Source organism: Emydura macquarii, unplaced genomic scaffold (genome assembly GCF_026122565.2).
Source record: "Emydura macquarii macquarii isolate MOO-44397 ecotype Brisbane River unplaced genomic scaffold, CSIRO-AGI_Emac_v2 contig_1146, whole genome shotgun sequence".
In the NCBI taxonomy this organism is placed as follows: Eukaryota; Metazoa; Chordata; order Testudines; family Chelidae; genus Emydura; species Emydura macquarii.
Window position 1 is genome coordinate 8,598,206 of NW_027131283.1, and position 12,699 is coordinate 8,610,904.

Sequence of the window (12,699 nt, forward strand, 5' to 3'; positions counted from 1 at the left end):
AGACAGATTGTTTGTGCGATAGCTCTGCCATGCCAGAGTGGGGGCAGATCCAGGTGGTTGAAATCACGACGAGAAGAAGAAAGATTGTAAGTCACAACTGAATGAAAATGAATAAAAAGGTTTTAAAACAAAACGGTTGGGAGAAACGGAACCACCAACTTGTTCCACTGCTAGAGGCAGAAAGTCTCATGGCCTGAGCTGAAGGGTGAAATCTTATTCCTGGACTCTCCAGCAACAACAGTGGACTACTTCCAATTCCATTGGTAGGGGGTATTAGCCTTTAGTAATAAATGAGAGGAGAAGCTGTGTAACAGAATGCCTATAGTTCTGAAAGACTCAGTTATAGGACAGACAAGTTATGGGCTTGATGCATAAATAACAAGGTGATATTTTGTGACCTTATACAGCTGATCAGACTAGATGCCCATAAGTGTCCCTTATGGTCTTAAAATCTATCAGTCAGTAAGTAAGTACTTATGCTCAGCAAGCATCTCCATAGCCAAGTACTGTTTAGGATCAGAGACTTCCAGTGCAACAGTTTTCTGCTTCTAACAGCTTCCTGTCTCTGCAATACTTGTAAATAATGTAGTCCTATGCTGATCTTACAATAGACCTTGAAAAAAGATGACAATGAGGATTTGTGAACAGTTGCTTTTCTTTCCTGGATTTTGAGCTGATTTTTATCCCAAGTAGCTAAAATACTAAAACCAAAGGTTCTGCTTGCTACGGTGTGATCAGTGGTTCCCAACCCCTGGCTTGGGGACTAAAAGTGGTCTGCGGGGGCTTTCAAAATGGCCTGCGCTGCCTTCCTGCTGGCTGAGAGACAGGCTGCAGCCGCCTGCTTCAGGCCCTGGCCCAGTACATAGCCAGGAGGTGGACTGCAGCCACCAACTTCCCACCTGATCCTGGCATGAAGCTGGGATCCTGGTGGCAACCACCCTGATTGGCCGTACCGTGGTGACGACTTTGGCGCTCTACCTGGATTCCTAGGTGTTGGGGTCCCTGCTGGAGCCAGAGGGAGGGGACCAATGAACTCTTGTCTTCCTGGCTGCAGAAGGGAGCCATTGCCTAAGGACCCAAGGGAGTGTGTTGCTGCAGGGCTAAAAGTTGGTGCTGGCTTCTTGCTGCAGCCAAGGGGCAGATCAGCAAGAAGGCAAACTCCTTGCTGAACTCCTTCCCTCTGGCTGCGGTAGGGGGATGTGGGAGCTGCTGACGGAGCAGCCAGGACCCACCATGCCTGAAGGCAGGATTCTAAAAATCAGTGTCTTCTGGCTTGGCCTGCACTGAGCAGACCACCCACCGTGACTTAGCTGCCAGGCCCTGTGCTTCTGTAGTGACAATCACTCATCTACAGTGGTGTTTTGTGAGTGTGTGACATATGGTGCATAATTTGTAGATATAAAATGGTCAGTGTTGTGTGAAATGGACATATAACTTTGTAACTTGTTTTTAAATTTAATTTTCTTTTAAAATTTGCTTTGCACTAAATAAATGTTCACTTTAAATATGTAGTGATCTGTAGTCCTTAATGGTGTATATACACTGTATATACATCAATACATTTTTGTAAGTTGATAGACTGGTGGCCCTTCAGGGTTGTAAAAAATTATATTTGTGGCGCTCGAGCCAAAACGTTTGGGAACCACTGGACTAGAGTGACCCATGAGAATAGCAACTGTATGAAACAACATTACAGTTTTGACCCAATGGAAGAAAGCCACGTTTGCTAATTAACTTGTCTCACTCATTCAGCACATGCATACTATTAAATGAAGTAATGACTTGGACTGCAAATGTGTTAAGTTTAAAAAATGCATATAGATTTACTGTATCTCATATTTTATTCAATTTTAATATGGTTTTCCATTATTAACTTCTAAAACAAAATGATTTCCAGTTTAGAAAACAATGCACTGACCACATAATTCCTTTTTCATTTTATACAGTTATACAAATATTCTAAATACACATTTTGTCAAGATGATGGCAAATAAGATTTAACTGTACAGTACATAAAGAAAGAAAATATTTTAAGCATATTTAGAAGCAATAGAAATGTCTATACAAAAGAAGCAAAAATGGAATAAAATTTCTTATATTTAAAGTATTGCAACAGTCCCACAGGTTTGTAACAAAAATGTCTTTGCACAGTTCCTCACAATGCCCCATTAATAGCTAAAGCAAGACAGCGATTTATAGAAAATAATGTTTAAAAATGCTACACGATACTACTGTTTGCACAGTTTGATCAAAATAACAAATCTACTTGGAATCAAGCAAAACTTAGGAGGAAATATATCAACCAACTTTAAAATTATTTGTATAAAATTCATTGCACATTATTTTACTCAGTTGTTTGAAAAGTAAAAAAGTGTATTTACAAAATATTTTGCTGACAAAATTATAAAGTGAATGGATAATATCTATAAGTAACACGTCTTGATACTGACAGTTCAAGAACACACACTAATGGTTTAATCATTTCAAGAGGTTTTCAGTGCTCCTTCCATGGCAATCCACTGGGAAGTAAACTTGACTTCTACTTTGAAATGGATTTACAAGATGTTACACATAGCTATTTCAACATCTGCATTATAAAACAGTATGTTAAAAAGGTGAAAGAATGCAGGAATTTGTACATCTTAAAAAGTGAATAGATCAACACGTGTATTTTTTTATTTATTTAGGATAATTGTTCATTATTCTTCAGATAGTAAACCAACAGCTAAAATGGAAATCTCGGACTAGATGAACATTGAAAAAGCACCATGCACAACAGTTTTAGTGTGGTAAAGACTGAAAAAAAAATAGCACCTGGAATCATGTAACACAGAGTTTAAAACTGGTCGAGTAGTTGTCGGAGATATGGTGCCTTTGATAATTCTCGGCTCACTCTGGATAGCTTGAAAAGTACTGGACAGTTCAAAGAAACACACTGGATCTGTCGATCAAAGCAACCTGTACAGTTCTTGCATATCTAGATGTATTAAAAAAAGCAAACAGGTTATTTTAAATTACATTTAATAATAGAGGACTTTCATAAATCAAGCGCAAATAAGACTCAGATGAATCTTTTCCTTTTAAGTGAATTTAGGTTCCAATTACCAGCCTAAAGTCCAATGAACAGAAAAAGGAAAGCTTAGCAGTGGCTGCTGCCCCACAACACCCTTCAATCTTGATATAGAGGGATCAAGAACGGTTGTATTTTCCAAGCTACCATAACCTCTCTCCTGAGATTGTCCAAGTGTCAAATGTGACAGTGGTGTCTGGGATGTGGACATCCAGTGTGAATGGGACTGAGACCAACTACTAGTTATACATCTCATTTTCAGTTTCATTTTCTAAATTCTACTGCCATCTAGTGGTACGTGGGAGAAATCAGTCAAATACATTACTTGTTAATGTTAAAATATCAGGATATGACTATCATATTCATGATTAAAAATTGTTCTTTAACAGTGAGGACTTAAACAATATTGGAACTCAAAAGTATTTCAAGCCATGATCATATGCAGACAAGTATCTAACCTTTTTAATATTTTGTCGCTTTAATTATTTATGTAATCTGAGAAATTTGGTTGAACAAAGCTGTAGCAATAGGGGCAAGCTGCCCTGATACAGCCATGGGATCTCTAATGCTCCACTGCAAATCTTAACACAGTCACCACTCTGTTTCTTTTAGTTCTAACCTTTTAGTTCTAACCTTCTTCCCTCTGCCCCCTCCAATGATCTTCTGAAGATCTCCTAAACCTGTTTCCAAGCACACTTCAGTGTCCTTTTACATGTTTGATCCTTCTTATGGTATTCACATCTGACTGCATAGTTTAAACAACTCTGAAAATCAAATCAAAGTGAAGCAACTGCCTCCATTCCTAAAAATCTATTCAATTCCAGGTTGATTTAAAAAAACCCATGAGTTAGGACAACCTTCCCCAATCATGAAATTCTAAAAAAATAATAAATGTAGGTTCTTTTTATTTGTCTTCTGGTTTTTGTGCCTCTAGAATTCATGTTTAATGCTTTTCTCCACAACCTTGAGGGCTAAAAACTTTAAAAATGTTGTGATAAAACAAGCTGAGATTCTCACATAATCACAGGACTTTTGGAGATGGAGCTTGAGGAAAACACCAAATATTGCAAGACTCACAATAAAATCTCAAGTTGGCAAACCTGGGTCTACTACAATTCAACAGTGATAGCAGCAGGTGGGACAAAGTGATGACCCCCTATGTTTCCTGGTTCTGAATTCTCCCAAGAGTCAGTTAAGTGCTTCTACATAGAACATACAGAGGACTAGATTTTCATTCAATCCTGTTAGAACTGGCAACCAGCAACCCACTCAGCCAAGTGTGCATTGGTGCTCAAGTTAGGAATGGAAGGTGGAACAACTACAGAAACAGCTATAAATTAGCTCAGTCGGGACATTCTCAATGTGATTTTCAAACACAGCACTGATGTGAATCATCAAGAGCTGTGCCCATCACATGAATTTAATTTAAATCCCATTTGTTCTAGACCTTAACCGTATTAGTTTTTTAAGATGGTCCATACTAGTACTTTATTAAGACAGTTTAATTTAATTGTGTGTGCAAGGGACCAACCTGTTTAAAAAGCATTCAAGCCAGTTTCTAAATTCAGTCTGGATCCAGACAAATGGCTTTTAAACTGAGTTAGATACTGAGTTTTATAAATTATGTTAAGATAGTTAAGATCTAGTGGAGCTCAGTTTTGCTTCTAATTTTGCTATGTATTTGTACCCTATGAGTGACAAAAATTTGTGCTATATTGGATATCAACTTTCACAGACTACAGACCTTCATGGTTAAAATAAAAGGAATAACCTCAAGCGGGTACAAAATACGACAGAGGACGTTCACTTCAAGGACCCAAGTTGTTTAGTGATGCCATAGAGGGTCCTTTCATTCTCTTAAAAACTCCCGTCACAGGGAATAATCATCTTTCCCTACCCAGATAACTGGCTCCTGAAAGGCTGCTCATTTCTCAAGGTAGAGACAACAACCAGCATTGCCCTCTCTCTGTTCCACTTAGTGGGCCTCCTCCGCCTTGCTGACTAATGTATGCATATTAATGGTATGTATTATGCACACCATATATATTAGTATGCATTAAGAACTAATAAAATTAAGCACAAATATTGTAACAGTGATGCAGCCTAAACTGGCTTATACCATAATCCTGTTCACTTACGCTAAGTATCCCATAACAACTTGCATTAACTGAAGTAAGCTTTGGCTTAAGTAGATAGGAAAATTGTTAGCATCAGGACATAAAATTATTTCCTCATAGCAACAAAAAGGGAGTTACCCTCTTAAAACTATTTATCCTAGTACAGGCCTAGGAGGTGTCTTCACTCCCCTTAGTATCTGGAATGCATGTGCTCAGAACAAAGATAATGGTGCTTCATGACCTGAAATGCATGGGTTGACAACAAAAGAAAAAGGGGTACACCATGGTACCAGAAACAAAAAAGTTAAAAAACTGATTAATTGAATCCAGTTCCAGGTGACATATATAGTACCTTTTACTGGTAAGCAAGTAGGACATAAAAATATGGCTTTAGGGATGTAACTTTGAGGAGCACACCTTCTGTGTAAGGTGAATCTAACATCACTGCATGGGACTGCTCTTTGGAGACGGATATCATATAGAACCTTTCTCCTGTACCATATTAATAAACCTGACATTGGTTATTGGGTTTCTTGAGTATATTTCATAATGAACGAAAGTGTGGTCAAACAATTCACTATACAATTTATCAACAGCCTCAACATGGGAAAGTCTATCCTCACACCCATTCAACAATTAGACTTCATTGGGGCCACTCTGGACTCCTCCGCTCCCAAAGCATTCTTGCCTGAGGACATAACTCAGGATAGGAGCCTTTGTGGGCATGCTGGAGGACTGCAGCCAAGAAGCTTAGTACATGACTACCGCAGTAGCCATGGAATGTGCAGCTATATCGGTGACATCAAGCCAGGCCTGGAGAGATGCCTTGGTAATTGTCTGGCCTTCCGTTATAAGGGTTTTAAATTGCTCCCTTTCATCCTGTGGCAGGTAGTCAATAAAAGATGAACATTTTGAATAGTTTGTAAAAATCATATTTTGCCATCATGGCACAATAATTGGCTACCCTGAACTGCAAAGGTGCTGAGGAGTAGCTCTTGTGATCCAGAAGGTCCAGTCTTTTTACATCTTGATCAGATGGCATTGAGCAAGCCCAGTGTTTCCTGCTCTATTCATTAAGGGCCTCCACAACCAGGAAGCTGGATGTAGGGTGGGAGAAAAAATACCCCAAGCCTTCGGGTGGGATGTAACTTTTTTTGTTAACCCATTTACACCTATGCACTATAGTAGCTGAAATTTGCCACACTGTATGTACTGGGGCCAACAAAGCATTGTTGATGGGCAAATCAATTTTGCCCTGATGATATATATGTCTGAAGTATGTCTAACAGGGAATGGTGGGATTCTTGTATTTCCTCCAATTACATTTGTAAGGTCTTTTATTATATGTTTCATAATGTCTTGAAAGGCCTTGACATCACTGGTATAAGATAGTGGGGGATGCATGACAGCCTCATCTAGTAAGGAGGATCTGTGGGAAGATGGTGTTTCTTCTTTCGCAGCTGGCTCTTGCTCCTCTGTAGGACCCAAGGGCAGCGGTTTTGCTCCTAATGTGCCCACTTATGAGATGGGATCCTGTAGAACTGGTTGCCATAAGGAGTCCAGGGTTCCAATAAGCCCACTGATGGGGCCTAAGTGAAGGGGCGGAGCCCGCCAGAATTGCCAGGTGTCTCCCCTGCTAGGATTTTCCTCCTCTGGGTGTCCTTCAAGGATGGGAGGCTGGAAGGTGAAGGAATCTTGTGTAAACACCTAGGAATCCTTCCATATCTATCGAAGGGGCAAGTGGTGCTGGTACCGGTGGTTGAGTTAGTATCAGGGCCCAAAAGGCCTTGTAATTGCATTGGTACCAGAGGTCAGTAGTTGAATAGCCGGTGGGCTGGGCTGGAGGATATTGCATTGGTAATGGTTAGAAATGTCTCTCTACCCTGTGATTCAGACTCTTCCAGGATTCCGACTCTTCCAGGATTCCAAGGCCCTCATGAAACAGAGCCTGGACAGTACCGGGGACTCTGGATAGGGACCTTCAGGAGTCAGTATGTCAGGTAGTACTGGAGATGGTACTGAAGTGTGATCAGTGTGCCCTTCATGCCTGGCTACAGAAGACAGTACTGACAATTTCAGTGTGGCTCTGGAGTCCCTGTTATTGAAGGGACTGGATTTGGTGCCCATGCCACTCTAGATTATTTACCTAATGTCTTCTCAGGAAGCGACGTGTATGACAGAATGTGCCTCTATGTCCACACCTCCCACACTATTGTGATAATCTTTGTACAAAGTAGGCCTTGTGAGGTATCATTTGAAAACTCATAATTTGCTGATCATTACTGTCCTAATAAAATGTGTGAGACAACATTGTATGTGAAGTTATAAGATTCCACTGCATGGTGTTATTAACACATGCTCCAAACTGAGGTTGGCAAACAGATCAGTCTCAAATAAAGGAATGTGTAATCTGCTTAATTTGCATGTATGCAGTAAACAGAGTCATCAAGCAGGAAGAGAAACAAAAGATGCTCAAACAGGTGGAGAAAAAGCAACAAGGAACATCCTTCCATAGAGACTCTGTCTTCTGAAGCTCAGCTGGACATGTTTTTCAAGAGGGGGACTGACACTATAAAAATGAGGGACCAACACACAGAGGCACCACATTCTCTCTCCCTATCCACCGCATTCAAGGCACCAGAAGCAACAAAGGAAGCATTTGTTGAAAACTCAGAGAAAGAAGGGGTCCTGACCTAAGAAGTTTAGTAAGACTACTGAATGCATACAGTGAGAAACTTTGCTTGAATTTGGTAAGAGTTTGTTAAGTTAGGCACCAGTAGTGTTTTAACTTTATTTTCTTGTAACCATTTCAGACTTTTATGCCTCATTACTTGTATTAACTTAAGATTGATCTCTTTATAGTTAATACACTTGTTTTATCTAATCCAATGTGTTTAAATTGAAGTGCCTGGGAAACTCCATTTGGGGTGGCAAGTAGTGCGCATATTATTAAATATTAAAAATTATTAAATAAATAAATTTTATATAAAGTTCTATTGTCTGGGAGAGGGCTGGGCAGTAGGGAACATACATTTCTGGGGGAAAATCTAAGACTGGAGTGTGTTGGGGTCACCTGGCTGTATAACCAAGGCTGGTAAGAGACAAGGTATGGCTGGCTGGCTGCGATGTACACGCAGACATAGCTGGGAGTGACCTGCATGCTGGAGGCTATGAGCAGTCCTGGCTGGAGCACACAGCAGCAAAGCATTGTAAAGGGCACCCCAGGTTGCAGGGCAGGAATGACACAGCTACTCTTTAATCTGAATTGCACCCTGGTATGTCACTGACTTCTTAGCCAGGGCTGTGGTCTCTGTTCCAGAGGGGATGAGAGGCTCAGCAGTACCTATATCAGGATGCGCTTCTCTTCTTTCATCCCATTCTGGAGAAAGAGGTCTTTTATTCTTTGAGGGCCTTGATTGGGGTAGTCACAAGGTGCAAATCTGGACCGCCAGGTACTTTAGAACGGACTCTGACATCTTTTTATTTACTTATTATTATCATTATTAGTTGTTTTTATTATTGTCGTCTCTGGAGTCTGGACCTTGACCAAGAAATTCGGACCTTGATAAAAAATAACTGACTATCCCGACACAGATGATTCTGAAGGGCCACAAGTGTCTTTGCTTACTGTCTCAGCAGAGATGGTTGCTGGGGTTCTCCGAGCAGCCAGATCCAAAGGATAGAGAGGGGGGTGAATTGGATCCTGTAGATCTCAAAGATCACTCCATCAACTGGAGTTTTAGTCTGCCCTTCCTTAATTGTTTAGATCTTTTAAACTTATAAAACCTGGGCAAATCTTACAATTGGAGGGGATGACAGCCTGTCACTGCAGGGGGAAAGACCTGTCGCAGGTCTGGCAGGATTTGAAGCCCAGGACATAGCCTCTACTTGAGGCTGTGGATCAAGGCCTGAGAAAAACAAAGGCCCAGAGCGGGCAAAGGAAGAAAGGAAAGGGAACTGCTCCCTCCTCCAAAACACAAACTGCTACATAACAAAAACAAAATAAAAAACCCAAAACAAACAAAAAACACCAAAGAAAAAGAAATGATTAAGCAAGATAGGTAGCAAGCTGCAAAGCTAGTGGTAGGACATCACCACACTCCACCTCAAGCTGCAGGCTGTTGAGAAGGATCTGGGGGGTGGCGGGTCCCGCCCCCCTCCCTATATACCTTTGTACCAGAGCATAAGGTGTCAAAGACATAGGTGTTGACCCGGGAACACTGCTGATGAAAATCTCTAATCAAGAGTGCACAGGCATGTGCACATCCTGGTATGGAACACCCACAGGGACACTACTCAACGCAGTGGGTTTTACATTGCATTCGGAAAGTTCTGAGATTTGTGATCATTCTGGGAATGAGCTCCACATTCATGGGCTAGTCTCTGAGAAAGCTCTGCCTCCGCTTCACCCCCACGAACCTAACTCTCCAGATAGAAGTCCCATTGTTCCAGTGAAATGAATGATCGTGAAATGAGGGTGAAATGTTCCTGGGCGAGTTTGAATGAATCCCATAGTGAGCTTTGATGATGGCTGAATCTTGAATTTGAACTAGTCTTCATTGGGAACCCAGGGAAGACAACAACATTGGGGTGATATGTTCTTAGCATGACCTATTGGGTATGTAGATTGCTTAACCAATCAACGCTTAAAGGGTTAGCAATTACTTTAACTTCGGATCTCAACCTTATGGCAAATAACCTGATGACACAGGGCAGCAGTAACAGAATTGGTTTTGTAATGGACACTGCTGCTACCACAACACATGTATTTCATTATCCCTATTTGAAACAGAAACATAGCTGTTCCATTATAAAATTTTAATTAATTAACAAACATCTTAGGGAGTCCAAACAATTTTCAAATCTATAATTCCACCATTACATCTCTGTGCACTACTCTTAAACCCCAGTGCCAGAACAGATCAATAAATATTTAAATGATACTCTGTATTTCTTTGATAAATTAGATAGAATGGGACTACCTGCACAACTGAATGTACCTATAAAGTGAATGTTTAGTTTCCTCCAAGATGCTTTACTTTGAGATTTAAATTAAGCAACACAGTCTCATTGGGATAGGAGAATTTTGTCACACCTTCCCATAATTTCTAACTAGGAAGATGACTTGTACCCCACACAGATTTACCTAGACCCCTTCCATATCCCTGCTCAGCCTCATGTATATATTGTTTTTCTCAGACACAAACACTTCTTGTTACTATTTGAAGTAAAAACTGGAAAATCATCAGTTATTTCAGTACAAAATGCCTGTGTTTTGGATGGGTTTCCATAACTTTTCCCGTTTTCACCACAAAAAAATTCTACAACATTCATGATCTTCTGCTAGGAAGAATGGAGATGAGAGACAAACATCTTGTTGTTCTAAGCTTTTTGTTCTTCAGTGTTGTGCAGTGCTAAACAGCCATGTTGCTAGTTGCTATATAAAAAGATTAGACAGAAATACAAATAGAGGAAGACAGCACCCGGTATGATGCAGCTGGATTGTGCTTTCTGTTTCAGTTTAGTTTCAGAACTATGAGTATTTTAATATTAAAAGGCACCTACTAAAATGTTGCCATGTGATCTTCTTCACCCTCAGGGAAAAAGTTCAGTCACTTCTCAAGCTAATTCTGCATCACTGTATCATGGACAGCTGACTAAATGATCAAAGACAAAATGTTGTGTCTGCTTTATTCCTACCTTGACCAGTTGTTCTTGCGTACGCTCCAACTCTCGGATTTCTTGGTTGAGAATCACTGCCACGTGCTGTGGCTGGCTTCTGCATTTACTACAGATCCCATGCTGTGTCAGTTCATCACACACAGGACAATGTAAGGTAGTGAAATACTGGGAGATCGTGCCTTTTCGGCCTTCCAGCTCAGTGCGGGCAGTGGAGGCAGCTTTCTGGATCTATAAAAAAAATTTTAAGTGGTGAGGAACTCAAGTGAGCAACTATATTTATGCCTGAGTCATTCATCATATTTCTAAGGTGTATACATTTAACAGGATTTGCAGAGCTTGGGCTCATATGTTAGTTATTAACAAGAACTGCAACTAAGTCTCTTCAGCTGAAGTATATGACTTACCCCTAAGTGCTTCAATATGTGTTAAGTTGCATGTACAGAGACCACACACACACACTGTGAGCTGTTTCACAGCCAAGCTCAGTATGAGGGAGCAGCAGAAAGAATTAGTAACAGAATTACATGCTAGACATATTCCTAGACAGGAGGAACTCACCTTGCCAACCTACATTCAGAAATCTGTTTAGTTTGTAACCTGTAATGGCACTTCTTAGATACTGGTCTAACTCATTTCTGAGTATGCCCATGGTTGCAGTTTCAATTGTTCTCATTTCACGTTAGAGACAGGGAAATTTTAGGCCCCAAATGTAGTATACTGAACAGAAGTTAATTTTTCCCCCCTCTTCTGAGTTCTGCCTCTCTCCTACCAAGTTTAGTTTTCAATTACTAATGTAATTCCCTGTCCCACGCTTTTCATGTCCATCCACTGGTGACGGTAGCCCAAACTCCCAGTGATACATTAAGAAGTACCTGCTGAGTGGGGAGTGCTGTGTGTATGTGGTGAGGGGAGAAGGGTAGTGCTAACCTGGATAAAAGTCTGTCTGGGGTGAGGGCTACAGAAGGAGGAAAAGTGTGACCAGGGCATGGGGAAGAGGGCTAAATGGAAGACTGCCATGAGATGGGTATCAACCCTAATGTTTAAGAGCAAATCTAGCATTTTGGTGGATCCTACTGTCTGTTTCTTCTCCCAGCTCCTCAGCTTTGAAGAAAGTAAGCACTTTGCATGCAAGGCTCACCTGCACTGCCTCTGCCTCCTCTCACCCAACTGCTGCCCCAAAACATCTCTCTTGAGGTTTGATTCCATCACTATAGAGATAGGGAGCTCTTGAGACTGTGTTGTCCAGTATTCACTAGGGTGGGATAGGGGGAGGCAGAGTGCATGGGTGACCCTTGCAAGGAGTGTACCAAAAAGTCAGGAAGGAACATTGTCTACTATCTGGTAGGAGGAACTAGAACATATAAAAACAAGGGGAATTTGTAGATTTCTGGTCATGGCAGGGTCTGGTCTCTGATATACACAACCAAGGCGTATAATACACCAGGTTCCACAAAAGAGTGAAGAGCAGCCAGTTGATGTAGGAAGAATGAAAGACCTCCCCACTACCCAGAGAGAGCACCAGGGAGGGAACTTCTTGGTGCTGTGGAGCCAGGAGTTCTGCTAGAGTAATCTGTTGGAGGTATTAGTTTGTGTGTCAGTGGATGGATCAGGATATAGGAAAGAAGCGGAAGTGAAAGTACAGCTTGTATGGACATTATCAACATAAAAAACAAGTCTGCTGCACTCTTTTAATAATTATTATATTAAGTGACAACTAAACAATACAACACATTATGGAGAGGTGCCAATCTCTCCATAGTTAAGGGTAAAGCTAACTTTTTATATAAGCATAATTTTTTACCTTCCCTATCTTCAGCAAAAACAAAACAA

At 40.8% G+C, this 12,699-nt stretch overlaps 1 protein-coding gene across 1 annotated transcript in view; it reads right to left on the reverse strand.

The window, feature by feature from the left end:
• Positions 1 to 1,828: 1,828 nt before the first annotated feature.
• The window catches only part of REV3L (REV3 like, DNA directed polymerase zeta catalytic subunit), a 214,154-nt gene continuing 203,283 nt past the window's right edge, over positions 1,829 to 12,699 (reverse strand). Inside the window, exons 31-32 of the mRNA XM_067546605.1 lie at positions 10,888 to 11,097; positions 1,829 to 2,977 (exon numbers count right to left, since the gene is read on the reverse strand). Coding sequence (XP_067402706.1) covers positions 2,837 to 2,977; positions 10,888 to 11,097 — 351 coding nt within the window. The 3' untranslated portion in view covers positions 1,829 to 2,836. The remainder of the gene's footprint in view (positions 2,978 to 10,887; positions 11,098 to 12,699) is intronic.